The sequence below is a fragment of the Aethalodelphis obliquidens genome, unplaced genomic scaffold (genome assembly GCF_003676395.1).
Source record: "Aethalodelphis obliquidens isolate GAN/ISIS:26980383/991018 unplaced genomic scaffold, ASM367639v1 scaffold3, whole genome shotgun sequence".
Taxonomy (NCBI): Eukaryota; Metazoa; Chordata; class Mammalia; order Artiodactyla; family Delphinidae; genus Aethalodelphis; species Aethalodelphis obliquidens.
In genome coordinates this window covers 9,234,918-9,261,847 of record NW_020837947.1, presented here as the reverse complement: position 1 = coordinate 9,261,847, position 26,930 = coordinate 9,234,918, and the positions used below count along the sequence as shown (strand labels likewise).

Sequence of the window (26,930 nt, the reverse complement as noted above, 5' to 3'; positions counted from 1 at the left end):
GAAAAATTGTTTGTTTAAACGAAAGTGACCTCACACTATGCATTCTCTTTTATAATCTGCTTTTTTCATTTAAAAGTATATTGTGATGATTTTTTCAAGTTGGTGAAAACTTTTTACATCCTTAAGTACCTGGTGTGTTCAGTATCACTTAGATGCTATGCGTCTGGGGTATTTTCTCTGACTCATTAAAGTACTTGTTGGAATGAATGAACAACTACCATTAGCAACCTGTACTATGTTTTTATAGATTCAGTGGTACCTGCAGTGATTGAATTTCACTAAGAAAGATATTCAAGAAATGAAGATTTTATTTACTTTAGAATAATTTTAGTTAAAATTCACAAGGAATTGAAGGGGGAAGGAAGCAGAGTTAAAATATAAATGGCAGATTTTGAAGTAGTTCATTAAAAACCAAATCCAGCCTGTTTTTTTGTTTGTTTGTTTTTTTGCGGTTCGCGGGCCTCTCACTGCCGTGGCCTCTCCCATTGCAGAGCACAGGCTCCGGACGCGCAGGCTCAGCGGCCATGGCTCACGGGCCCAGCCGCTCTGCGGCATGTGGGATCTTCCCAGACCGGGGCACGAACCCGTGTCCCCTGCATCGGCAGGCGGACTCTCAGCCACTGCGCCACCAGGGCAGCCCCAGCCTGTTTTTAAGACTGATTTAGTTAAAGTGCAGTTGTTATAAAGCAAGAAACAAGTACCCGTGACCCGAGGTCACGTTTGGGGTGAACTCCCCCGACCACGTGAACTTTTCTCCTTACGCCTCATACTGTTTGGATGTTTGATAGTGAAGTCAAGGACCCACCTCCTCATGTTTTTGCCCCACAGAGAACAGAAGTGTGATGCTGTCGGAAAATTCACCAAAGCCATGGATGATGGCGTGAAGGAGCTGCTAACCGTGGGGCAGGAGCACTGGAAGCGGTGCACGGGACGTAAGTGCCACCCTGGGCCGCGGCTGGCTTCTGTAGGTGGGGGTGCGGCCTCCGCCACGGCCTTTGTCACCCTGGGGAAGCTGACCACCTCAAACAGAAATGCGCTTAGTGAGCCAAAGTCACGTCATACCCACAGCTCTTGGAGGAACCTCACTTCTCAGCCCTCGTTAAACGACAGAAAACTGGCTCAAGCAAAGCCAGTTCAAGAGCTCCTGTGGAAAATACCATGTTCACTTAAATATTTCCAGTTATTTGGGGTTTGTCGTCTGTGGAAGATTAATCTTTTCTGCATGTTTAGAAAGTGCCCGTGGTTATTTTTAATCTCGTGATTTTAGTTTTTAATACTCATCCGTTTGGTAAGATGGATGAGTGTTGGTAAGCTGTATATTCGACTAAAGCTCTAATTTTTAGGCAAAACCAGCGGTAGGTGATAGCAGAAAGTGCGTGCATGGGTCAGGCTCGCACACTGCTGAGAAGAAAGTGGCGCTGTCACCCTTGCTTTCTGCCTGCTGTTCCACATCCTCAAGAGCTTCCTGTCCTCCCTCCCTTCCCTTTGTTTGCAGACCGTCATTCTGCTGAACTGGTTTCCTGTATTCCCCAAACCCACGCCGCCCTGGCGTCAGATAGGCCGGGAGAGAAGCACACACAGTCAGGTGTCCAGCTGTGGGGATCAGGCCTTGGCTACTGTCATGTTGAGGGTGGCTGAGTTGAGTACTTTCAACAGAAACCTGCCACCTGGCAAAGCCTAAAATATTTCCTATCTGGCCCTTTGGAGGATAAAGCCAGGCCTTACACTGAATGGCCCTCCACCATTCACATGACATTTTATATCAACAGAACCATTTGTCGTGTACCAGCTGTTCATGCTTGAGGGGCAGACACCAGGAGTAATAACAGTTGCTCCTTTCCCAAGGCAAAGAAGTACTAAAAATAGAACTGAGCCTGAAAACATAACGTAGACAAATGCAACAGCAGAAAACAAAATCCGTTTCAAGCCTTTGGTCACAGGGAATAACTCATGGGCAAAAAGGGGAGTGACACTTCTCTAAAATGTAAATGAAGTAATTTAATTTTTAAAATAATTTTAACTGTAAACTCAGCTGTTTCCCTTTTTTTTTTTAACATCTTTATTGGAGTATAATTGCTTTACAATGTGTTTCCCTGTTTTTAAGAAAAATTTAAGTGAGTGCAAATATTACAATAAGATTTTTTAAGGAGATCACAAAAAATCTGGGATTATGGCTTCTTTTAAAGAATCAAATCCCTTATGTCTAACATCTGGTCAGCTCCATGTCCTGTAAAATCCATGGGCCAAATTTATGAAATAGGAGTAACTCTAGGCTGCTCTCTTTTGCGGGGAAAGGGGGTTGAAGTATTTTGTTTAGAATTTGATTCAGGCATAATTTCTTTTTTCTCACAAAAGAATTTTTTAAAATTCCTAATCTGTGAAGTGAGAAATGTAGCACACACTCTGGTGAAGAAGAACTCTAGCACACACATGGTGAAGCACGTGACAAGTGTTTCTTAACCCCTGGTATAGAGGCAAAAACTGAGTTACAAAAGGGTGAACAATTTACTAAAATTAAGCTAATATAGTTTGAATTTGTGTTTCCTGATTATTACAGCTTATAGACTATATGTCAAGTTTCTCTGGCCTAGATTCTTTTAAAGAAACATTTGAATCATTTTTCTTTATTAATATAACACTGTCTTCAAATGAAAGTAATGGTTTCTTTTGAAAGGCAGCAGATGTGTTTCAGGGGACTATGTACAGATGCAAAAAAGGTAGCCTAAGATACGAGACTCTTCTCTAGGAAGTTCTCCAAAGTGATCCCAGAAGCCTAGAATTTTAGCACTAGAAGGAGCCTTAGAGATGATTTAGTTAATCTTATTATTATACAGATGGGAAAACTAAAATCCCTCCTCCCTGATCCTGTGAGGTGCCACTGCCATTTTTCTGCACACCCCATTGCTTTCAGTTTTGTTTTTGTTTTGCAAATAATCATTCATACGTACATAGCAGAGTGGGAAAAGCAATGGATTAGGAATCACAAGTGCCAGATGCACCATTTAGCCATATGACCCTTATTCTCCTAACCCATGAAATGAAGATGGTGTACCTGCGTTGGTAGAGGAGGTTGTTGTGACGATCAAGTTGGGGTGGTATACGTGAAAGGACTCTAACCTAGACGTCATCTTCTAAGTGAGCTCCTGGTGCACTTTGAGTTCATTCAGTGAATGAGAATGTGGGTGGTGGTGGTGTTCATAATAATAGTGTCCGCCATTAATTGAACAATTGATTAATTTAAAACTAAAAACATTAATTGAAGAAACAATCATTAATTTTTAAAAACAATCATTTTACATCAATATTTTATTAAGAATATAGACTATTTTGAATCGTTTCAAATTTCTTTTATTGTAATAGTACTTTTAGAAAATAATTGGGTCCATTTCATTTTGCTCAGAGGACTAGTTAATGATTTATTCCTTTTTCTCTTTCAGCATTACCCAAGGAATATCAGAAGATAGGCAAGGCCTTACAGAGTTTAGCAACAGTCTTCAGCTCTAGTGGTTATCAAGGTACATCTTTATTTATTTATTCTTTGGGCCTTGAGTGTCTTGTCCGCACAGACTGGCCTCCTCAGGCTCTTGTAAACCAACAGTAACTGCAGTTAAGCTCCCTCGTCAATGAAGTTTCATCTGCTCCACTGAGGACTTTTGCAACCTCACCTTACTACTTTTGAGAAAAGCGGTGGGTTGTGATAATTTGTTTTTTCTTACTAGCTTCTTTGCCTTTCTTGGGCTCAGATAGCTCCTGTGTTTTAGTAAAACAGGCCACTATGGTATGTGACACTCTGCCCTTGCTCCGTCTCTCTGCCAAACTCTGAAGTCAAGTCTGACTGTCAAAAGCCAGATCTTATCAAGGTATTTGGAGGAAAAATTTTTACTGAGTAGCAAGTTCATGTTGCTTTATGTCTCTCCATAACTCATAATTGCTTTCAACTTATCCCATATCGTATGTCTTACTTGTGGTAGTTTGAGTTCATTGTGCATTTCCATTGGCAACACTTATAAGAAGAAGTTAGCTGTTTTCTTTTATATTTTGGTTTATGTTTTCTTAATTTGGCCTGTGGAGCAGATAGGAAGTAAAAGTATTTGCCAGGTGAGTGACACCTATTCAATTTGAGGGCATCCTATCACTTACAGAAATGATAGACTTAGTATTTTCACCGTAGTGTTTATCCTGATACCCAGAGAAGGCATGTCTTTGGAGGTCAGTGTCTGAGTATTTTCAGGAAGAAGAAATTAGCCTCTAACCAAAATGTAAGATCTGGGGCTCCCATATATGAATATTTCTTGTTGGCCTGGCTGAACTGTGTCTTATAATCAGAACTTTTAGTCTGGGTGGGAGTTTAGAGGATTCGTTAGCCTGGTCCCTCATTTTCGAGATGAGGAACCCCAGGCCTGGAAAGATAAGCATATCTTGTGGCCAACAGGCACATGAAAAGATGTTCAACATCACTAATTAGAGAACTGCAAATCAAAACTACAATGAGGTATCACTTCACACCAGTCAGAATGGCCATCATCAAAAAGTCTACAAGTAATAAATGCTGGAGAGGGTGTGGAGAAAAGGGAACCTACACTGTTGGTGGGAATGTAAATTGGTGCAGCCACTATGGAGAACAGTATGGAGGTTCCTTAAAAAACTAAAAATAGAGTTACCATATGATCCAGCAATCCCACTCCTGGGCATATATCCAGAAAAGACGAAAATTCTAGTTCAAAAAGATACATGTACCCCAATGTTCATAGCAGCAGTGTTCATAGCAGCACTGTTTACAATAGCCAGGTCATGGAAACAACCTAAGTGTCCATCGACAGACGAATGGATAAAGAAGATGTGGTACATATATACAATGGAATATTACTCAGCCATAAAAAAGAATGAAATAATGCCATTTGCAGCAACATGGATGGGCCTAGAGATTATCATACTAAGTAAGTCAGACAGACAAAGACAAACATCATATGATATCACTTATATGTGGAATCTAAAAAAGCAATACAAACGAACTTATTCACAAAACAGAAACAGACTCACACACATAGAAATCAAACTTAAGGTTACCAAAGGGGAGAGGTGAGGGGATAAATTAGGACTTTGGGATTAACAGATACACGCTTGGCTGTGTTCACTGGAAAGGCTTAGAAACAATTATCCAATCCAGTAACAAGAAGCACCCCTAGCACCACCCACATGGCAGTTTCTAAACATTATGTTCCCCTGAAATAAACGAGAGCTCCTAGCAGAAGAACTCAGATGTCAGTTTGAAGAGCCTTCGGCTGTCCAATGAAGAGAAAATGTGAGCATTAGTGAAAATAATAACTGCTGTGGAATGTAGCATATCAAATATGTTTAAATTCAGACTTTGCAATGATACTTTTTTAAAACGCTAATCTCAGTTACATTTGGAGGATAGGAGAGAATCAACTTACTATTCTGAAAACTGTAGAGAGGAAAAAGCATTTAACCTGCTCTTCCTATTGCTATACCTGAAGGTAACCAAAAAGTTGATAAAGGGAAGTTTCTCTCTGTAGAAGTATTTCAACTAATAAAGAAGGAGTGATAGAAGTAGAATAGCACCAGTTTGCAGACCTGTACCAAAATAAAAGAGCTAGGCAATACAGGGAGCAGAGGATTGCTGACCACCGAGACTCAGTCAGCAAAACCCAGACTGTGGTACCAAGGTACACGACCTGGCTTATACACCTCCCAAAAAGAAATTTGCAAGAAAAAAGGATGGAGGAGAAAGAACTTATGTAGGAAACACATCAGCTCTATGCCATGTGGGCTGTCTTTGCATATTGATTCACACAGCCAACTTGATTGGAGATGCCAAGCAGCTACACGCTGGCTGGACAGCTTATACCAGGAACAATTTTCTTTTCTTAGGTGTGAGGTTGGTATCGTCCTTATTTTTTTTTATTTTTTTGTGGTACGCGGGCCTCTCACTGTTGTGGCCTCTCCCCGTTGCGGAGCACAGGCTCCGGACGTGCAGGCTCAGCGGCCATGGCTCACGGGCCCAGCCGCTCCGCGGCATGTGGGATCTTCCCGGACCGGGCACGAAGCCACGTCCCCTGCGTCGGCAGGCGGATGCTCAACCACTGCGCCACCAGGGAAGGCCTGTCCTTATTTTTTAAAGAGTCCTTATCTTTTAGGTAAAATGTATGGATGAAGTGTTAAATGACCAGTGAAAGGGAGAGGTAGGGAGGAGACTAAAAGCTTGACCGTGAGCCGTTAATTGGGACGTCGGGTGATGGGTAAATGGGGGCTCGTTATACTATTCTGTAGATTTTAAAAGTTTGAAGTTTTCCATAATAAATTTTTAAAATAAATGAAAAGGAAATATAAGTTATAACCACTCATATAACTGTAATGATTTTCAGGTGAAACAGATCTCAATGACGCAATAACAGAAGCAGGAAAGACTTACGAAGAAATTGCCAGTCTTGTGGCAGAACAGGTATTGATATAACCCCACAATTCCAATTAAGACTTTATGCTACCTCATCCACATATTTAATTTAAAACCTGTTTTAAGGCAAAGTTTCCAAATGGCTATTCTCTTCTATCCCTGTGTATCTTTGTTAATTACATTGGGTAATAGTATTTCTTAGGCCAAGCTAAAGTGATGGATAAATTCATCATCATGAAATCTAAATACCTTCCAGTGTTGATGGTTTGAATCCATTCTCAGCCATGAGGGGATTAAAACATACAGGAAAGCTTTGCTCAAGTCCCTGTTCGGACTCTTGCTCAGCCTGTCTGAGCCTTGGTTTCCTGGTCTGGTAAATGGCGATGGTAGCACCTACCTGGAAAGGATCTCAGGATCCAACAGCTAATAAAGAGAAAGCCCCTGGTGCGGTTCCCGGTATGGAGCAGGTTTTTCTTATAGACACATGGCTTTCATTGGAGCTTTTAATAGCCTGATTTCAATTATGTTCATCGATAACAGATAATAAGTTTCCTTAAGGGGAATAACCATCCAAGTTGTTTCAAATCCCTAAATTTAAAAACCTTTTTTTCAGATGATGACTTGAAATATATGTTTGTATGCACGTACATTCATGTGGTCATTAACTACTCTCCTGATACTTGTAAAAAAAAAAAAAGATATATTTTTAGAATTGTGCATACCATAACTATTAAAAATTAAATCTAGAAAAATAGAAAAATTTAAAGTTGCCACTTTTAATGGTTACCACATTTTTAATAATTATTTTTATTCTCTGCTAAAATTTAAACATTAAACTATATAAGGTCTTATTTGCTTATATGTAAACGTACAGTATTAACCAGGTTTTTTTTTTGTCTCACAGTGTTGTATTTTGGGCCACCTCAAAATAGCTAATTTTACCAACCAACCTAAAAATTTTCTGTTTTATCATTTTCTTCACAACCTATGATGAGAGTATAGTTCTTGGGGATTATTTTCTTATAGGAAAACTAGGCTGAATGCTTGACACTCAGTAACTTAATGTAGTGCCTGGTGGATTTGGCTGATACAGTCCTCAGATATAACAGTTTTCTCTTCCTTGATTGTCTGAATTCCTCCGCCAATAATAACCAGTCTGTGTCTTGTTACAGCCAAAGAAAGATCTCCATTTCCTGATGGAATGTAATCATGAATATAAAGGTTTCCTTGGCTGCTTCCCTGACATCATTGGCGCTCACAAGGTAACTTGATCATAGAAGTTCACAGATGACATCCCGGGTGAATCAGAACCCAGGCGCACTGCCACCTGCCTGAGGCTGACCCTTCAGTGCCCCCCAGTCAGGAGCTGGTCTCTGAACCAGCTGGAACGGCTTGGAGTGTTTATAAATAGTGAGGTCCTAACATGTTTAGATACATGGATAGTTTTTTAGTTTCTTTTATTCCGTAAAAAGATTATTTTGAGAGAACCTAAGTATGATAAATATTCCTTTATGGATATACTTGGGTCAGGTATCCAGCATAATCATCGTGGTGTTTGGTATTCAAGTCAGTGTCAGGAATGGTACTTTCCCTCATCAGTGAGACCCTGTGTGCTGGGTGGGCGGGTCCTCAAAGGTCCTTTCCTGTCCAGATGAAGTAAGTTGTTCTGTCCCCGAGCCTGACGAAGGGTCTCCCAATTAAAATCAAAATGGTCAATATCAATTTTATATGTTTATATTAATAAAAAGGAAACTATATCATTCCCATCATAAAGGTTTTTTAAAACTAAATAAAAGATTGGTTTGGGGTGTCCTCAGATTTTGATTCTTGTGAATTTTTCTCTCTCTTTCAAAATCTGTGTACTACTTCATTACTGTGGGTATTTTATCAACTGTAGTACTCTAGAGTATTGTGATATACTTGGGCTTATTAAGAGATTCTCTACAAAGGCCTGGTCTGTGATCCTAACAGTCCTGGCAAGTGGGCATTTTAGCATTTGGCTTTGTAATTGAAGTATCATGAAGGGGTAGCATAGGTAAGTAAGCTTTATGCAACTTCAAATAGCTTAGTATAGAACTCAGAACATCTTCTTTATCCACTGATTCATCAACGGACACTTAGGTTGTTCCCATATCTTGGCTATTGTGAGTAATGCTGCCATGACCATGGGAGTGCAAGATATCTCTTTGAGATAGTGATTTTGTTTTCTTTGGATATATACCCAGAAGTGGAGTTGCAGGGAAAGTAGATCTTAAAAATTCTCATCACAAGAAAAAAAAAGTTTGTGACTCAGTGAGGTGATGGATGTTAACATACTTACCATAGTAATCGTTTTGCATTATAAATATGTATCAAATTCATGATGCTGTACATCTTAAACTAATACAATGTTATTTGCCAGTAAAACTGGCGGCGGGGGGAAAGGGGGATAAAATAAATAAAATGAAAATGAAAATCTCAGGAAAAATCTGAGAACAGTTAGCATGTTGTAGGAGTTTGCGCCTGCCATCCGAATTCTAGGCGGGGAGCCTGACTAATACTTTCCAGACAGTGCCAGCAAGCAGTGCGCTGAGACGGGCGTGGGAAACGTTCGGCAACTTTTACACTTGTTTCCGTCTAAGTATTAATTTAAAATTAGTTCAGTGCCTCTTACAGAAATCACAGTAAAGCTTATAATCAGTCCACTTAGGCACCAGCTTATGAAGTATTCTACTTTGTAACAGAGACACAGTGCCCCAGTGCATATGCTAGACTCACCTGAATCGGATGACTTCCTGAACCTAGTGCCTGTTTTCCCATCATGTACTACTCGTATCATGGCAGTGGCTTATACGTATTACAGAAAGAGAGTGCTGTTTAGTTTTCTGCTGTGTGGTAGCATAAAATTGTAGCTTTCAGCTAAGTTATATTTTGCAAGAATAGCAACATTTTTGTCTCCAAGTGACTTACAGGAAGTTACATATAGATGCTTACCTTATGTTCTTATTTTGTGGGGACATTTTCCTATTCAGTAGCAAGTCAATTATAGAATATGTTAGCTTTGTTATATTTTAAACTAATAATTGATCTTTTTAGATTTGTTTTATTGATACCGCTGCATTTTGTATTTCACAGGGAGCAATAGAAAAAGTGAAAGAAAGTGATAAACTCGTTGCAACCAGTAAGATCACCCCACAGGACAAACAGAACATGGTGAAGCGTGTTGGGACAATGTCTTATGCTTTGCAAGGTAAGAAGGAAAGGTCTGTGGCTAACTAGTGGAGGTTTTTTCCTCAGCAAATTTTCTGTCTTCCTTGCTGGAGAGAAACTCAAATGTGAACAGCAGTTAAATTAATAAGAACTGGGCTTCCCTGGTGGCGCAGTGGTTGAGAGTCCGCCTGCCGATGCAGGGGACACGGGTTCATACCCCGGTCCGGCAGGATCCCACATGCTACGGAGCAGCTGGGCCCGTGAGCCATGGCCGCTGGGCCTGCGCGTCCGGAGCCTGTGCTCCGCAACGGGAGACGCCACAGCAGTGAAAGGCCCGCGTACCGCAAAAAAAAAAAAATTAATAAGAACTGATTCAAAATATCTTCATAAGCCTGTTGTTTGCAGGATCCCAGTGTTAATGAAAAGCTGTAATATTTATTTACTTTTTCACGCATTTACGTGACATAACTATGAATGACAGCTTGATTAAACCTGTACATTTTTATTATTTCTTGGAGACCTTGAAGATTCCTTTCATAACCTTTAATATCAGCCCCTATCCAGATTAGATTCCAGCGTTCAGCTTTCAGCAGCATGTAACCTCCCGAGACCATAGAATGTGAAGGGAGTTTGAACATGGCATTTTTGGCATAGTTTGACTGTAAATAAAGAGAAAATATTAATGTTTTGAGTGTTTTCCAGCAGATAGGAGCAGTGAATGGATTTTTCTTTTGGTGGATGGATAGAACATACATGGGCAAAGGAGGAAGGGGAAGGATGTTCCAGTATGAACAAAAGCACACAAAATAATGGTACCAGATTAGGTCATCGGCCTTTGGGAATGAAACACACTTGGAGAGTATTAGGGGAAAAATTCTGGTGATTGTGGAGGGCCTCGAAAGCCAGGCGGAAGAGTCTAGGCTTGCTGTGGGCATTAAGAAGCCATTAAAAGGTTTTGATGGAAAAATGAAACAAACAAAAAAGCACTGCTCAAGGGAGAGGGTTTGCTAGTGAGTGGGGGAGGGCATGTGCAAATCGGGGGCTGACGTTAGTCGGACAGCCCGACCAGAGACCTGACTCCTGCCGTCTGAGATGTTGGGAACCCGAAGAAGATGAGGTGCTAGGGGAGAGAATGAAGGGTATTTGTGGGCTTTTCTAAAGGACATCCTTCGGGACTAGGGAAGGTGTGGGAGAAGGGAAGAATGTGTGAAAGGCGTCCAGAAGTAAACAGGGAAGCCTGACTGAAGCTTTGGGCTTTGAAGGGTTTTGAACGGGGCAGTTGGTTTTGAACTTGTGTTTGGGGTTATCCAAGTAAATAAACGAGAGGCTTTGTACAACTTTTGTAACAACATAAAACTCAGAACAGTGAGCTTTTTGTAGGAATTTATGCAGGCGGTTGGCTTTGTAGGTGTGGAGTATAAGTAAGGGAAAAGACGGGGTGCGGGGGGGTAGGCGATCAGGAGCCCTGATAAGGAGGCGTCTCCAGAGTTGGTGATGGGGTGAGGGTGCTGAGAGGCAAAGTTAGAGACGGGATTCATTTGCTGAATCGGTACATTCAGCAAACAGGAAGGATGGGCGTGTGACCCTCTGCCTGGAGAGAGCCTGAGTTCTGGCAGCCCTGGTGCTCAGCGGCACCAGGCTCCACTCTGAAGAGGGCCTTGCTCACGTCTCACTCCTCTGCCCAGCTTTTCAGAGTCCCTCAGGAGACCTGCCTGGGCAGTCTCTGTGCAGGAGGGGACATGGCAGCCAGCGGGCGCCTCGCTAGGTCCCCTGTAAACAGACTTGACGTTCTGAGCTGCAGCCATCTGTAGACGGTGAGACCAAGTCGGTTTCCTGCTCAAACAGGAGTTGCCATTTGGGTGATTATCTGTATTGGGCTTTATAGGATTTTATTAACGTGCCAATCAACAGTAATTGTCCATCTTCTGGAAAGCGTTGTTTGCCATTAACTGTTCAAATTGTTTTTCTAAGCTCTCTCTAGCATTTTGTCAGGAACTGTCACGGGCCAACCGGATTAAATCGGTTGATGATTAATCATAACCAAGCAGAGACACCAGTTGTGGCCGTTTGAAGTCCGGGGGGCACTGACTGTTGTCTTGGTTTTGGTTGTAGCTGAGATGAATCACTTCCACAGTAACCGGATCTATGACTACAACAGCGTCATCCGCCTGTACCTGGAGCAGCAGGTGCAGTTCTACGAGACGGTGAGTCGGCCCTGCTCCCAGACCTCTGTGCACACGGGGAGGGCAGGGTTCCTGCTCACGTACGTTGACCCTATGAAGTTAATCTGCTTGTATTTTTTAACCCTAACTAATAAACCAAAGGTGGCTAAATATTGGGCAGGGGTTTTTCCAATCTCTTTTAATCAAATCCGCCTTTTCCTTTGAGTAACACTGGGTTAAAAGGGGGTTTATTTTTTTAAGAAGAAGATTATTGGATGCTGGTTGTGAGGCCCCAAGAAGCCCTTATTGTGTGGTCCCTTTCCCTCCCTCCAGCCCCTCTGTGCACAGGGAACACTGTGAATGAGATGAGGTCACCCTGCCGTCCCTGCCGGCTCTCAGCTGGGGAAGGAGCCTGGCACCATTGCAGGACAGCACAGACTGGCTTTGTTTGTGAGTGAGGTTTTCACAGTGTACCAGAGGAATCTCAGAAAGAAAACGAAAACGAGAGGGAGGGTGAAACCATAGATATTTTCACTTAGGAACCAGTAATGAAAATGTTAACTTTTGTGCCTCAGCATAGCAATTCTGTTATTTACCAGAGTGTACAGAAAACAGAGATCTGGCATGTATTGAATAAATGGAAACTCAGACATCGAAGACAAGTTCTGTAACTTACACAGTGACCGTGTGTTGGCTGCCATGTTTCTTACTAAGTTTTCCACTGTTTCCATGGTGTCATCTCATGTATGTGCAGGGATAATGATAGGCAAGCCCCAGGCCCACATCCATGCACGCGTCATCTTATCTTTGGGTGGACACTGCCACACGTGTCTCTCCAACAGTCATTCTTGGAAGGGAGCTGTGGCTGATGTGCTCTGTGCATATTGTCCATTGCGTGTTGGAAACAGTTGGTTTCCGAGACGAGCTGAAGGCGCATCCTGTCTCCACACTGTGTAGCAGCAGCTGGGCCCCGTGGGGAGCCGCTCGCCCGCCGAGTCTCAGGAGTTCACAGGTGTCCGCGAGGGCAGGGGAGTCTGGGCCAGCACGGAGACCAGATCCCCCGGATCCCTGGAGGACAGGCGGATGGTCTAGGAACGATGCTGCACAGCGTGGCAGCAGCTGCGCTGTGGGAAGGAAGGAGCGGGGCTTCCTGCAGGCCGGGCACCACCGCGACCGGGGTTTAGGAAGGCCTCTCCACTGCCCGGAGGCTGGGTTGGTGCTGGAGAGACTAGGAGCATCGACCAGTTCAAGGATTTGAAACTTTTGCCATGTTTAACTCAGAAGACGTGGAAATAATAGAGTGCCGTGAAGTCACAGTGGGAGATGTCTCACAGTTGTTCTGTTTTTCACCAGATTGCGGAAAAGCTGAGGCAGGCCCTCGGTCGCTTCCCGGTGATGTAGAACAGAACGAGCGTGAAGAAACGCCGAAGTGCTTCCTTCTGACTCGGGGCGACGCAGTTTAATTTTCTCCCTCCGTCATCCAAAAAGAAAGAAGAAAACCAAAAAGAAATAGAGTTGGGAAAAACTGCATTTCCTTTAAGCCTAAATGCATCAGTGCTTTAGGGATAGTCTTTTGTTCACTTCCACATCCATTATTTAAACCAATGGAAGGAAATTGTCTATTTTTGGAAAGTACTTAAACTTTGTCAGAATTTTGAATGGAAAATTAGGGGTTTCCCCAAGGATATTTTACATAAAAATGTAATCGATGAGTCACCCACGACCTTCCAGTTCTTACCCAATGTCAGATAATTACTAATTGCTTTCTTAAAAATAGGAAATATGCCAGAGTAAAAAATATATATGTTTGTATATTTTTATAACTCTTTTCAGCCCTTTGGGATTCCTGTCTATTTAGGAAGATCTACATGCCTTTCGCTGAGATATTTATGACTCAAGTGCTTACATTTCCTGGAGAGAGAAAGCAAAGAGGGGCTCCCGGGGCTGCAGCCCCTCACATGCCCGTGACGCACGTGTCCCTTCAGAGGACAAAGCTTGGCCGAACCCCGGGATCAGAGCCCCTGTGCCCACTACCCTAAAGTGCCGTCTGCTGGGAGGAGCGCCTCCCTCCTCAGGCTTCTTCCCGAGCCCCGGCAAGGCTGGAAGAATTCACCGAGAAAGCTGGGGACGCCCTCTGCCTCTGCTCCCGGGGAAGGAGCGGCCGTGCTGACCCTGCACCCGGGAGGGCCGGCCCTGTGGGCAGACGTACCTCCCGAGCTTTCCACTCATTTTTAAGTCTCGAGGTGTTCGGTGAGACCTCGTGAAACATGCCAGGGAAAGCGAGATTTGCCGCTTGACCTGATTTAGACTAGCGGGCCAGTGGGAATTATCTGAAAAGATAAAGCACAGGTTAGCAAACCTCTCCCGGCCCCCCAAATGGAAGGAGTTTAGGGGCTGAGGAGGGCGGCAGCCCGCATAATGTGCGGTCATCCCGAGCTTTTATGTTTGAGAAAAAGCACAGAGCGATGTTATTCCCGACGGTACCCCAAACTTCAGACAGAATTTTCCTGATCACTAATACTTCCCTGAATGGCATAAAGCCAAACAGGATCTTTGCAAAGCGTCAGCTTTAACTCTGGACACTCGCAGACACGGTCTCACTCCTGCAGATGTCGGCGTCCTGCACAGCTGCCTTACTGCATCCTCTCCACCTGCTTTCACTCTTCTGACCTGATAGTTACATGATAGAAAATGGAAATTTTGGGCCAGCACAAATAAAGTGAAACCAAAAAATAAATACCAGAGGAAAACAAATGAACAGGAATATGAGAACTTCTTGCTCTTCAATATCACGGGTTTTTTGTTAATGTTTTATAAGAAATTTTCCCTACTTGATTTTTCTTCTATAAAATCTCATAGAACAGTGTTTATGTTACAGCCATTTAATGTATGTACAAATTGTAAAGAATATGTATAAATGTTTTACACAAATGTAAGAGCATGTAGAAGCCAACATATAAATAAATTGTTAAAAAACTGTACAGTAAATTCTCAAGCACTTTTTCAAAACACTTTTTGGTGTTTTCGTGTGTTTTTTTTTTTTTTTTTGATAATTGTTTCTTGCTGCCGGCTGCTGAAAAGAGTGCAGGCAATGAGTTTTGCCCTAAAACTTATTGCTCCTGACATGAATTAATAATGCTAGTTCCTTAAATCAGAGTTATCAACCTGGGAAGCCTGTCACAGTCACCTGGAGAGCAGTAAGAACACTGCTTACTGCTGCCCAGTGTGTTAGGGTTCTCTAGAGACACAGCACCTACGGGGTGTGTGTATTCATTCTTTACGTGAGGCTTACTTCTCTTGATACTCCATATCTTAATTCTGTGGTGTAAATTCCGTCACCTTGTCCTTCAGGGGTGTCCAGGGAGGGGCTGTGGCTCTGCAGCTGTCCACTGGGCGGGCGGTGTCCGCACATCGGGCAGAGCCCAGGCCCGTCTTCTCTTCCTCGGCCGCTCATCGCGGGGAGCTCCCCGTGAGGCCTTAGGTGCGGGCTGGGAGGAGAAGGCAGTGTTGCGGGAGTGGGGGCCGCGGCATTCGGCCACTTCCTCGTGTCACTTGAGCCTTCAGGGCCTTTAGCTATCACAGAAGAGCTTTAACTATAGAATAATTTATAATTTTTATAAATCTTGACAATGTAAAACTAGTAGATAAATGTCTGGAGAGGAGAGGTAAAGGCATGCTGGAGGAAAAGGTCAGTCCACTTGTCGATCGTGTGACACTGGTTGCCCATCCCCAGAAGCACCAGGTCCAGGACGTCAACCCCCTGTAAGGTTTGCAGGTGTTGAGGTCACCAAGAAACACACAACTCACACAGGCTCTGGATGGAATGTAAAGAAGAGACAGAGTAAGACCAGCCTCAGTGATGAGCGTTGGTCCCCATGACCAGCGGGAGATGGTCTGTACCCACCCCTCTACTGCAGCAGGTGACGGACTCCAACCCTCCTCACTGGGAACAGCTGGAGCAGTGGGACTGGCCAGGCGATTGAGCAGAACAAAGAAGCACACGTCCAGCCCGGAACAGGGTAAGACATTCCTGAGTAAAGAGGCTTGCCCAGGCTCTGAGGGCTCTTTATCTCCATGTATGGCGATGTTCCAGGCTCGCTCTCTTGTGGCCACGCAGGAGTGGAAAGACTGTGCCCGGGAGACTCTGCCTTTCCCCACACTCCTGTCCACATCCGCAGTGGAGGGACTCAAGAGATCCTGTCTTAAAGGTTGGGAATCCAAACTATGAATGTCCATTGTTTAAAGTAGTAAAAGCACTCGAGTGACTATGTTTATGGCTGAGTAATTGCTGAGTGGAACTAATGACAATAATGAGGGAGGAAGGTACTTTTTTTTCCTATGTGTGTTTCTTAATTTTTTTCAGCCTGTTTGATTTAAAATCCTTTTCTCCAAGAAAGTAAGAAGAATTTGAGTTCCTTTCCCAAGGTCCTCTTGCTCTCCAGCTGGCTTTGCCAGCTATGCCAAGAATGCAGAGTCCTCACTGCTTTTCACCTAGCCTGATGGTCAGCACTGTTGGCAGCAAACAGCCTTGGTGGATGAGGTAAAGGTCTTCTAGGAAGAAGAGCAGGTGTTCCTACTGCTTGCTATAAAATGGGGGTTTCCCAAGCTCCAGGTTCCTTTCCACAAGAAGGCGTCTCTCAGGCGCCCCCTAGTTGCCCCTGATGGACTTGCAAGGCAGGAAGGGGAGAACCAGCCTGTCAGCTGAAGCTCCCCGGCCGGCTGTGCCGCTGGAAATTGAATTACCCATTGTCTCTCACTCAGGGGTTTCATTCTTCTGCGGGCATCCATGAAACAGCAACAGACTAACTAATTTGCTTGTAAATAGAACAAAATCAAATCCCAGACCCAGCAGTTACTTCTGTAGGAAAACTTTTTTTTTTTAATTTATTGAAGTATAGTTGATTTACAATGTGTTAATTTCTGCTGTACAGCAAAGTGATTCAGTTATACATATATACATTCTTTTTCATATTCTTTTCCATTATGGTTTATCACAGGATATTGAATATAGTTCCCTGTGCTGTACAGTAGGACCTTGTTGTCTATATATTTTATATACAGTAGTTTGCATCTGCTAACCCCAAACCCCCAGTCCATCCCTCCCGCACCCATCTCCCCCTTGGCAACCACACGTCTGTTCTCTATGTGAGTCTGTTTCTGTTTTGTAGATAAATTCATTTGTGTCGTATTTTAGATTCCACATATAAATGATATCATATGGTATTTGTTTTTCTGACTTCACTTAGTATGATCATCTCCAGGTCCATCCATGTTGCTGCAAATGGCATTATTTCATTCTTTTTTATGGCTGAGTAGTATTCCATTGTATATATAAACCACATCTTCTTTATCCGTTCATCTGTCTGTGGACATTTAGGTTGTTTCCATGTCTCAGCTATTGTCAATAGTGCTGCTATGAACATAGGGGTGCATGTATCTTTTTGAATTATAGTTTTGTCCAGATATATGCCCAGGAGTGGGATTGCTGGGTCATATGGCAACTCTAGTTTTAGCTTTTTGAGGAACCTCCATACTGTTTTCCATAGTGGCTGCACCAATGTAAAACATTTTTAAAAACAAAGAATAAGAAACCCAATCAAAAAATGGGCAAAAGACCTAAACAGACATTTCTCCAAAGAAGACATGTAGAGGGCCAAGAGGCACATGAAAAGATGTTCATCATTGCTAATTATTAGAGAAATGCAAATGAGAACTACAATGAGGTATCACCTCACACTGGTCAAAATGGCCATCATTAACAAGTCTACAAATAACAAATGCTGGAGAAGGTATGGAGAAAAGGGAACCCTCCTCCGCTGTTGGTGGGAATGTAAATTGGTGCAGTTGGGAACAAACTAAAGCTTTAGCAAAGCAGAAGGAGATTTTTTCCCCAGCTTTATTGAGCTATAATTGACATATAACCTTGTGTGAGCTTAAGGTGTACAACGTCATGATTTGATATGTGTATCTGCAAATGATTGCCAAGCTTAGTAAGGTTAGTGAACACATCGATCACCTCACGTAGTTATACTTGTGTGTGTGTGAGGTGAGAAGTTTTAAGATCTGCCCTCTTACATAGCTTTCATATATATAACACAGTATTTTAACTGTACCCATGCTGTGTGAATGCTGTTGACAATTCAAAGGCCAACAGTGGGCGAGGTTGTCCGAAGGCCATTAACCTCTGTGGAGATTTTTTAGCTTCTGAGTCAAGAGTAAGTTCAAAGGTCTTTAGGTGGGAATACACATCCGTATCTTAAGCCAAAAAAAAAAGTGATAGAGTTCAATTAAGCAGATCAGTTTGTAGGATTTTCAGAACTCTTTGAGGGGGAGAGAGAGAGAAATGTGTGTACCATGAACCAGGAACCTGGGCCATGCACGACCAACTGCTTTTAAGTTTGAAGCACTGGTGTTTTTGGTTTTGGGATTTTTTTAATGGTTGAGGGCTTCTCACCTGGCTCATGTCTGGGAGCTGCCCTGTAGAGGGGGTGCCTGGAGCAAAGTTGGGGAGGCCCAGGGGGTGGGGTTGGTGGTGAGTCATCAGTTCCAGAGAAAAGCCACTGACATAACTGAAAATGATGTTGGTTCACCAGAAAGCCAGAGTCCTGCACTTCTCTGGGTATAAAACAGCGTCGGGGCATGTGGTGGTGAGCATGGACATGGCGGCCACCCACGGCCAGGTGCCTGGGCCCAGAGGGAACACATAGCCCTGCCACTTGTCCTGAGAGCATCGGTTCTCAGTCATAGGTAACATTGCCCTCAGGAGACATTGGCAGTTCCTGGGGACATTTACTGAGGACTTACTGTCATCTGGTGGGTAGAAGCCAGAGCGACTGCTGAACACCCTCCAATGCACAGAACAGCCCCCATGAAAAATTATCCACCCAAAGTGTCAACAGTACCCAAACTGAGAAACGCTGCTTTAAAGCAGACACAACTGATTTGCCTTGGGACCGATAGGTGTTTTCAGGACACAGAGGTGGCACTCAACAAATGCATGTGGATGAGGATAAAAACCTATTATCAATAAAATCTAGGAGTGCCCAGGGTAGTGCTGGAATAGAGCGTGCCCAGAGAGGCTTTAAGGCTGAGAATGCAAAACCTGAACCAGGAAGCAGCACATGGGCTGAGACTGAGCTGCTCCAGCGGTTCTTTGGGGGTAAGACGATGAGTGATCTTTATATAAGATTACATTTTTCTGAGTTTTTTAACGATGATCTTGTATTATAATTCAAAACAATGTAGTGAACCACATGGTGGCTCTAGCCAACACTGCTGTATGATATACCAGAAGGCTGTCAAAGAGAGTAGATCCAGAGAGTTCTCATCACAAGGAGAAAGTTTTTTTCCTTTTTTCTTTTCTTTTTATCATATCCATATGAGATGATGGATGTCAGCTGAACCTATTATAATCATTTCATAATATGTGTAAATCAGGCTGTACACGTCAAACTTATACAGTGATGTGGGTCAATTATTTTTCTATAAAACTGGGAAAATGAATAAAAATGTATTTGACATTACTAAAAAAAATTTTTTTTGTAAGCTGTTAGAATGATCTAGTTTCCTAAACCATCTGTTTCCTGGGCAGTATTAGCACCACCCATTAGAAATGGGCTGATTCTCGCTCTATGTGCAGACCTCAGTTCATCTGCTAGTTCAACCTTGTGAGGTGGGAATCATCGAAAATTTGAAGACCTTCCTCCTGGTGAAGGAAACCCTTGGTAACGGAAAGAGGTCTGAATTATGAGTCGGATCCCTGGGCTGTGTCTGACACATCTGTCACCTTGAACAAGTCATGTGAGCTCTCTTGGACCCTAGTCCCCTCAGCCACGGAGTGGCTGGGCTAAGAACAGATGTGTCCCAGAGCCCTTCCCAGCCCTGGGCCCTTCTTGAGTCGCCCACACGAGGGCAGGGTGTGGGCGTGGGCCCACAACCCCGTGGCTTCAGTGGGGTCAGCCACCCCTGGACTGGCTCCCGAGTGACCCTTTGGGACCCAGTCCCAGTGAGTTTAAGGGCAGAGCAGCGTGTGTCCCAAACTTCATCACTCATCAACCCTGCCAATTCAAAAGCAGGACCTGGCCCCAACTTCCACCTGCTGCTCTAGGCACATCTCACCTGGCAGGAGACAGAGGTGAGCTCATGAGCAGATGCGATCCAGGGTGAGTGTCGGATTACCCTCTTTTTTTCCTACAAACCTTCTTGATCTCAAAGTGGTCAGCCAGCGCGAATCGACTCCACAGCAGTTGGTGAGGGGTGGTGCAGATGTCGATTCTGTCTTCTGTAATGGTCATTGTCACTGTCGTCACACATGGGTCCATTGAAGTGCAGGAGTGACCCCCCTCTGCCCCATACCTGCCAAGCACGTTCTGAGTTCCGAGCATCAGTCAGCACTCACTCGCGCCCTTTGCCTCGACAAACCCTGAGCCTTCATGAAATGATGAGCCTCTAAACTAATGAGGGAGTTCTGTAATCTTTCTGTTTCCTAGTGTGGGCGTTAGTTTGGCTACGAGAGAGGAGACTGGTTGTCTCCAAGGCTTTAAAAGTTATTGCTGGTGCTTCGTCATGCAGCTTCCTTCTAAGCAGCACTGTCTCTCAGAGAATCTTGGAGACACTGTGAGCTTATTATTTGAACATTAAATCCAATATCATGTGATGCACTTTGGCTGGAAAGCTAACGTGAGGCATGTGACAGGCCTGGAGTGAGGCCTGCGGCCTTGTTGAAATCGAGCCCGGGGCTGGGGGCAGGGCCCATCCCTCCTGCCGGCCGAGCGGTCAGCTCACAGCTTCTCACTCCTGCTGCCTAATGTGGATTGTTCTTTAAATCGATTCTGTTCTCCGAGTGGCACCCATACGTTTTTGGCTAATAGTGACTTTCTATTTTGCTTTTTAGCCATCAGATGTAGCTCATTCTCAAGTGAAGAGGGGAAGGGGCGCAGTTAATAACGGAAAGTCTGGACTCAGGGCTGCCCCTGGAGTTGCACGTAGGATGTCCCCTTGGTCCAGGTCAACCTGCTCCCCAGCTCCTTCCCACGCAGATACAGAAACATCTCAGGCTGCATTCAGTTCACTCCTTCGTTTAATAACGTTGGCTGCTGTGATTACTGATTCACCTGGACCTCGAGGAGATGCTGTGCCTTAGCCCTCGAGGACCTCGGTCAGGCCAAGGGACAGCAAGCAGAGAGGCCGCAGGCAGGCAGAGCAGGCTGGACGCACAGAACTGAAAGGCTGTGAGCAAGGGACGACACATGGCCCGGCTCCGGGCTGACCACCCCGGCCTTGCTTCTGCAGTAACAGGAGCTCTGAGTGGACTTGCGTTTTTGACGCTCCCTCCAGTCCAGACGGGAGACTGGTCGTGGAGGACGCGCGTGAGCCCCTGCTGAGGGGGTGCCTTTCTGAGGACCCTGCCAGATGCCTGAGGCAGGATGTCGTCCCACTGCAGCTGCTGCCTCTCTGACCTATTCCCAGCCCCGTGTGAGTCCTGGGAATCGTTTGGCCCATTGATTTCTGCTGGTTGCATCACTGTTCTCACGTGGTGTCCTCACAGGGGCGCGTGGGGCAACGTTCAGCGAGAGCCTTGTCTCTAGGGGCTGGAGACAGCTAACAGCTGCAGCCGTTCTGCAGCTCTCCAGAACACAGTCTTTCTCTGTAGCTCCCTTCTCTCCTGAACTCCGCCCGTCTAATCCTAGCAGCCTTCCTCTCCCAGAACTCCGATCTGTCTCTTCAACTCAGTGAGACCACAGAACTCTATGTGGTTTCCCCCTCCCTGTACTGAGCCTAGACTCTGCATTCAGGCAGAATTTGGGGCCATAACGGGGCTCACCTATTTCTCTTCTCTCAGTGGTCAGAGTCCCGTGATGCCTGTTGTCTAAAGTCTGAACCCATTTTTCATATATTCTGTTTTTCTCTATTTAAGGAGAGGTAACCTGCCCTCTGTTACTTCATCAAGGCTGGAAGTGGAAAGCCTGTCATTTATTTTTAAAGTCTGAGGTGAGGGTAGTTCCCCATCCACGGAGAACATCTCAGCACACGTTCCTCAAAACGTACTTTAATTTTCAGCCATGTTCTAGCGGTCCCTGCACGTTACACCTTCATCATCATTTTGTTCTCATCTTCCTCTGCGCCCGCTGAGGGATCACGCTTCCCCATCTCCGTAGAATTAGGCATCACTGTGTGACTTGCCTTAGCCACAGAAACGTAGTTGGGAGCATCGAGGACACTTCCTACTGCTCCTCTCTCAGCTCCTATTTTCCGTCATGCTATGACAGCGGGAGTAAGTGTTGACATGAGGGGGAGGAAAAGTTGAAGCACACAGAGGAGAGGTGGTCTGGAGAGCGGCTGGGACCCACAGCAGAATTTGCACAAGCAAGGAGGAGACTCCTCCACGTTGAGCCACTGAGGTCTGGAGCTGTTTTTTGTGCAGCATGAACTACACCAGCCTGTCCTGCCTGAGATAATCCCTCTTTATTGAGCCGGAGTATGCGTCCACCCTGACCCTAGACACGTGTCTACAAATATGTTGGTTTAATGAAGCAGGAGTTTTTGAAAACGTACCATTTGGAAAACTATCAGTCCACCGGAAAATGAGGAGCCAGAGGAAGCAAAACCAAGCAAAACTGCAAAAGGAAACAGACCATTGTTTTGAGATTGAGTTCTTTGGTTGATGTGTTTAAATCACTTCCAGACGGATCGATCCATTGTAATTCAGAAGGATTTCTACTTCCCTTGCCACAAATCTAAACAGAATGGAAAACAAATTAGCATAAACTATAGGTATTTGTCTACAACAGGAGACTTGACCCTGGTGAACTGAAATTTTCCTGTGAGGCACCATCTGTCTTTGACCCTCTTCTATTACATGAGGTTAGCTTTGCCTTTTTCAGGCGCCAGAGGAAATGCCTTCGTGGTTAAGATTTACTTCCCAACCACCTGTAGAGGTGCTTTTTCCCCCAGTTATATTGAGATATAATGGACACATAACATCGTATGAGTTTAAGGTGCACAGCAGAATGATTGATAAATGTGTATATTGTGAAGCCATCACCAAAGTACGTTTAGCTACATCCATCACCTCACATAGTTACCAATTTGTTTTTTATTTTTCTTGTGATGAGAACTTTTAAGAGATACTTTTGATAGCAGCTTCTTCTAACTTGCTTCCAAAAGAGGAATTCTTAACCTTTGGTCCATATGTTACTGGGGTGCGTGTGTCCATGAATCGCATGCGATTGTAGTCATATTATGTGTGTATTTTACATTTTTTCTGGGGAAAAGGATTTGCACCTCTCATCAGATTCTTAAAGGTCTAGGTGACTCACTTTGAAGACAAAATCAATTTCCTCACCTAAACAGAATCTCATCTCACATTTCATCAGCCGAGTCCTGTTCCTTTTCTTGTAATTGCTTCTCCTTCTCTTTCGTTTTTCTTATAATACAGGAAATGAAGGAATGTCCTGAAGAGGGAGGGATGAGTAGTTTCACAAGTGGACGGGAGGTGGTTTCCACTTAGCCGTCGAGGTTCAGGCTGATCACCCAGGTCAGCTGTCTGAGCGGGACGCAGGATTTTAATCCGAACCATCGTCGTGCAAAGTCCTCAGGGGCTCTTGAAACTCAGAACCACCGTGGTGAGTGATGGCAGAGCAAAGACCTACTGTCTCCCTTTGGCCAAAGGAGGGGAGAAATGGAAAGTCACCGAGCCTTGAGGAGAGAGGAGAGGAAGTCCTTCCTCTCACAGCTGACTGCCCTATTTGGTTCAGTGTGGAGTTTTAGATTTTTGTATAAAGCGTTTGGAATGGGCAGGAGAAGTTGTGGCAGAGAGAATGAAAAGAGAGGGGAGAGGAAGTTATAAATATATCCTCACTACTTCCCGGCGAGTCCTGGCACTGAGAGGCAGAGAAAGCTTATTAGACTAACTGTGAGCAAACTTCCGGATAGAAAGAGACTGAAAAAAGTCTGGCTGTCCAGTCAATATTATTGTCTAAATAACTACGTGCAGGCCCCTGGGGGTCCGCAGGCAAGTCCAGCTGAAAATAGCCACTGTGACTGAAGACCCTCTGCTCCCTTGGAGGTGACTTCGGAGCCTTCTGCCCACACATCACAAATACGCCTAAAAACAAACACTGGGACATTTTCGTAGTACAAGAGCCATGTCCTCATGGAGAATCAAGCAGAATACCTCTTCTAATCTTAAAGTCATATAATGGTATCTGTCAATTCTATCTCAATAAAATAGTGGTGGGGAAACTTAACTACAAAGACATTTCCTCTGGCACTAAAAAAATGTAAAGCTAACCTCATGGAAAAGAAGAGGATCAAAGACAGATGGTGCCTCACAGAAAAATTTCAACTCACCAGGAAGCCACAGAAGTAAGGACTCCTAAGATGGGGATGAGCCAGGTGACCTGAGGTGACAGCTCCTTTATTCTTTTTATTGTGCTCACCAAACCGTGGCAGGTCCATTTTTAGTTACCGTTTTTTGTCATGTCTTACGTAGGTTCGTGTTCACTTTTGTGGTTGAAAGAGTCACATAGCTTGATCTGCCAAAAATGCTGTGATATTTTTTCGGTTGCTGTCAGCTTTTTATGTGACTCCTCCTTTTTCTTCTACACTCGCTGTGGAAACCTGTCCATGGGGACAGCGACAAGTTGGCCTCCAGGCTCCAGAGCTGTGCTGAAAATACCGGTGATCTGTGCGTTTCTCAGCAGACGAGGAAAACCACCTAAGCCTGCTAAATTTGTCAGCAGCCTAGTGGAAAAACAAGTTCACTCAAATAGATAAAATATGAAATTAGAGAGTCAGAGGCAGTGTAGCCAACAGAAAAAACTGGGGGTGAGAAGTTTGGAGACCTGGTATCTAATAGCAAGTCCTATCGGGACTTCAGTATTCAGTGAGCAAGTCACTTTCCTGTCCTTTCTATTTCACCATGATTGCCTTGGGAGGAGATACATGACATAAGGAAAAATTAAAATAATTTATAACTTTCTAGGCAGCATTAAGCCTCGTGCTAAAACAACAAGACAATCAGATGCTGGCTGTGCTAGACATGGCAGACATTGCTGGTCATCCAACCTAAAACCTGTTCCTTCCCAACCCCTTTCTGTCTTGTCCATTTCAACTGAAGAGACTGGAAAAGTCTCTGTTGTAGCTAATGGGGTTCATGTGACACAGCTCTGACCAATGAGTCTTAAGTGGAAATTTGTTCAGGGTGTCTGGAGAAGCTTTTGCCATTTTTTGTTTTTTTCAATAAAAGGGACACATGCAGCTGACCTAGATTCCTCTCTTCTTTCTACCTTGAATATTGGTGTAATGCCTGGAGCTGAAGCAGCCATTTTGTGATTGTGAGACAACAGGGCAACACGTTAAGAATGATGGAAGAGAAAGAAGGACCTTGCCTTGATCTTTGATGACATTGCTGAGCTGCTACCCCAGCTCTAGATGACCTACCTTGAGACTTCTTGTTTATTTAAGACTTTTATAGTTGAGTTTTCTCTTACTTCCAGCCAAAGCATTCCTAAGTACCTATGATACACTGGCTATAATATGTTGTTACTAAGAGATTTAACTAAGTTAATTTTATTCAAAAGGGAATCACCATGTAGTAATTTACTTTAATTTTTAAAACTATATAAAAAAGCAAAATTTAAGAGCAAATTTTTTTTAATTTGTATTTTGATAATTTTTAAGCATTCAGAAAAGTTGAAAGAACAGTTTATTTTAGATGTATATTTTATTTGTAAAATTTGTATTTTATTTAAAAGTTATATTTTATTATATTTTTAATTCCATTAAAAATTTATATTTTGAAAGTTTTCAAATATACAGAAAAATAGAAACGTAAAGAAAGTATCTCCTTTCTCACACTTCCACAGGATGGGTTCAGTATCCAGCCTCTGCCTGCATCCCTCCAAGGATGGGGAGCTTACATTTACACAGGCAGCCTTTTTAAAAAAACACACACAGAAAAGACAAAACTATTACACACATCTAGTTGCTTTAAAAGTCTTCTGGATGTGGAACCAAAACTCACCCCTCTGTAACTTTTCTCTCCGCTCTCTGGAGTGACAATGTACAGATCTTACTATTAAACACTTGGCATTTTCTCCATCGATGGGTCTTGTACCAGTGGTCCCCAACCTTTTTGGCACCAGGGGCCGGTTTCGTGGAAGACAGTTTTTCCACAGATGGCGGGGGGTGGGATGGTCCAGGTGGTAATGTGAGTGATGGGGGGCGAGCGTTAGGACCGCTACCGGTCTGCTGCCCCGGGGGTTGGGGACCCCTGTAGTAACCCACTCAGCAAAGGGGTATTTCTGGAGAAGAGTCCAGGATAGAAGGGGAAACAGGCCTCCCCATCCTGAAGTGGGAGCCCATTCGGGAGGCCTGCTCTTCCTCTCGTGCAGGAACGCTGGGGAGGAGGGGCTTGGCAGCCATGCCCCCGCCCCCCGCCCCCGCTCATCTATTGGCCCAGCTCTTGTGCAGGGCTGGGGCGTGCGGGGGACAGAGCTTCGCCGTCAGAGCTGCTTTAGGTGGCCGGACAGCCAGATTATTCATTAGTCTGAGCAATCATCCCACCCCTGGTAGGTTCTCCCTGAGTGTGGAATTGAACTGAACAACGGACCAGCAGGCCCTGACTGTTCTTGGCATGGGAAAGGCCCCGCCCCCGACCTGTGACAGGTGTGCCTTGGGTTGTTTTTACAGTTGGGGCGCTGGGTGCGGCCCAAGGCCCGGCTGGCAGCTGGCACACCTGTGTGTGGAGCGTGGTCTTGGCCACAGGAGTGAATAAAGCTCCCTGACCCCCAGGGCCACAGGTGCCCCCACGAACCATCTTTGTATCCACCCATCTAACATCAGGGGTCGCTGGCTTTCAGTAGGAGACCAGGAGGAAGGGCAGGCGCCACACAGACACACGCGAGACCCTGCATCACTGCGGCTGCTGGAGCTGCTGAGCTCACCACGTCTGCGGGGTGGCCCAGCTGCTGGGCACACTCTGCTGGGCGTTCAGTTGGTGCCTGGGAGGCTCGGGTGCAGCCCTCCAAGAGGTCATGGTCTTGGGTTGTGAGGAAAGCTGATGAGAGCCTGGACCCAGGTATCCCGACCTGAGGTCGTAAGTCCAGTCGTGTGTGTGTGTGTGTGTGTGTGTGTGTGTGTGTGTGTGTGTGTGTGTGTGT

The 26,930-nt window shown here is 44.5% G+C and overlaps 1 protein-coding gene across 4 annotated transcripts in view; it reads left to right on the top strand.

Annotated features, from left to right (window-relative positions):
• SNX9 (sorting nexin 9) overlaps positions 1-14,780 on the top strand; it is a 91,415-nt gene extending 76,635 nt beyond the window's left edge. For 2 of the 4 annotated variants that reach the window (XM_027082518.1, XM_027082528.1), the window contains 7 exons: positions 829-932; positions 3,438-3,515; positions 6,387-6,463; positions 7,588-7,677; positions 9,530-9,644; positions 11,717-11,808; positions 13,120-14,780. In XM_027082518.1, coding sequence (XP_026938319.1) covers positions 829-932; positions 3,438-3,515; positions 6,387-6,463; positions 7,588-7,677; positions 9,530-9,644; positions 11,717-11,808; positions 13,120-13,167 — 604 coding nt within the window. In that variant the 3' untranslated portion in view covers positions 13,168-14,780. The other 2 variants (XM_027082538.1, XM_027082547.1) reach the window with 2 other exon arrangements.
• The last annotated feature ends 12,150 nt before the right edge of the window (positions 14,781-26,930 follow it).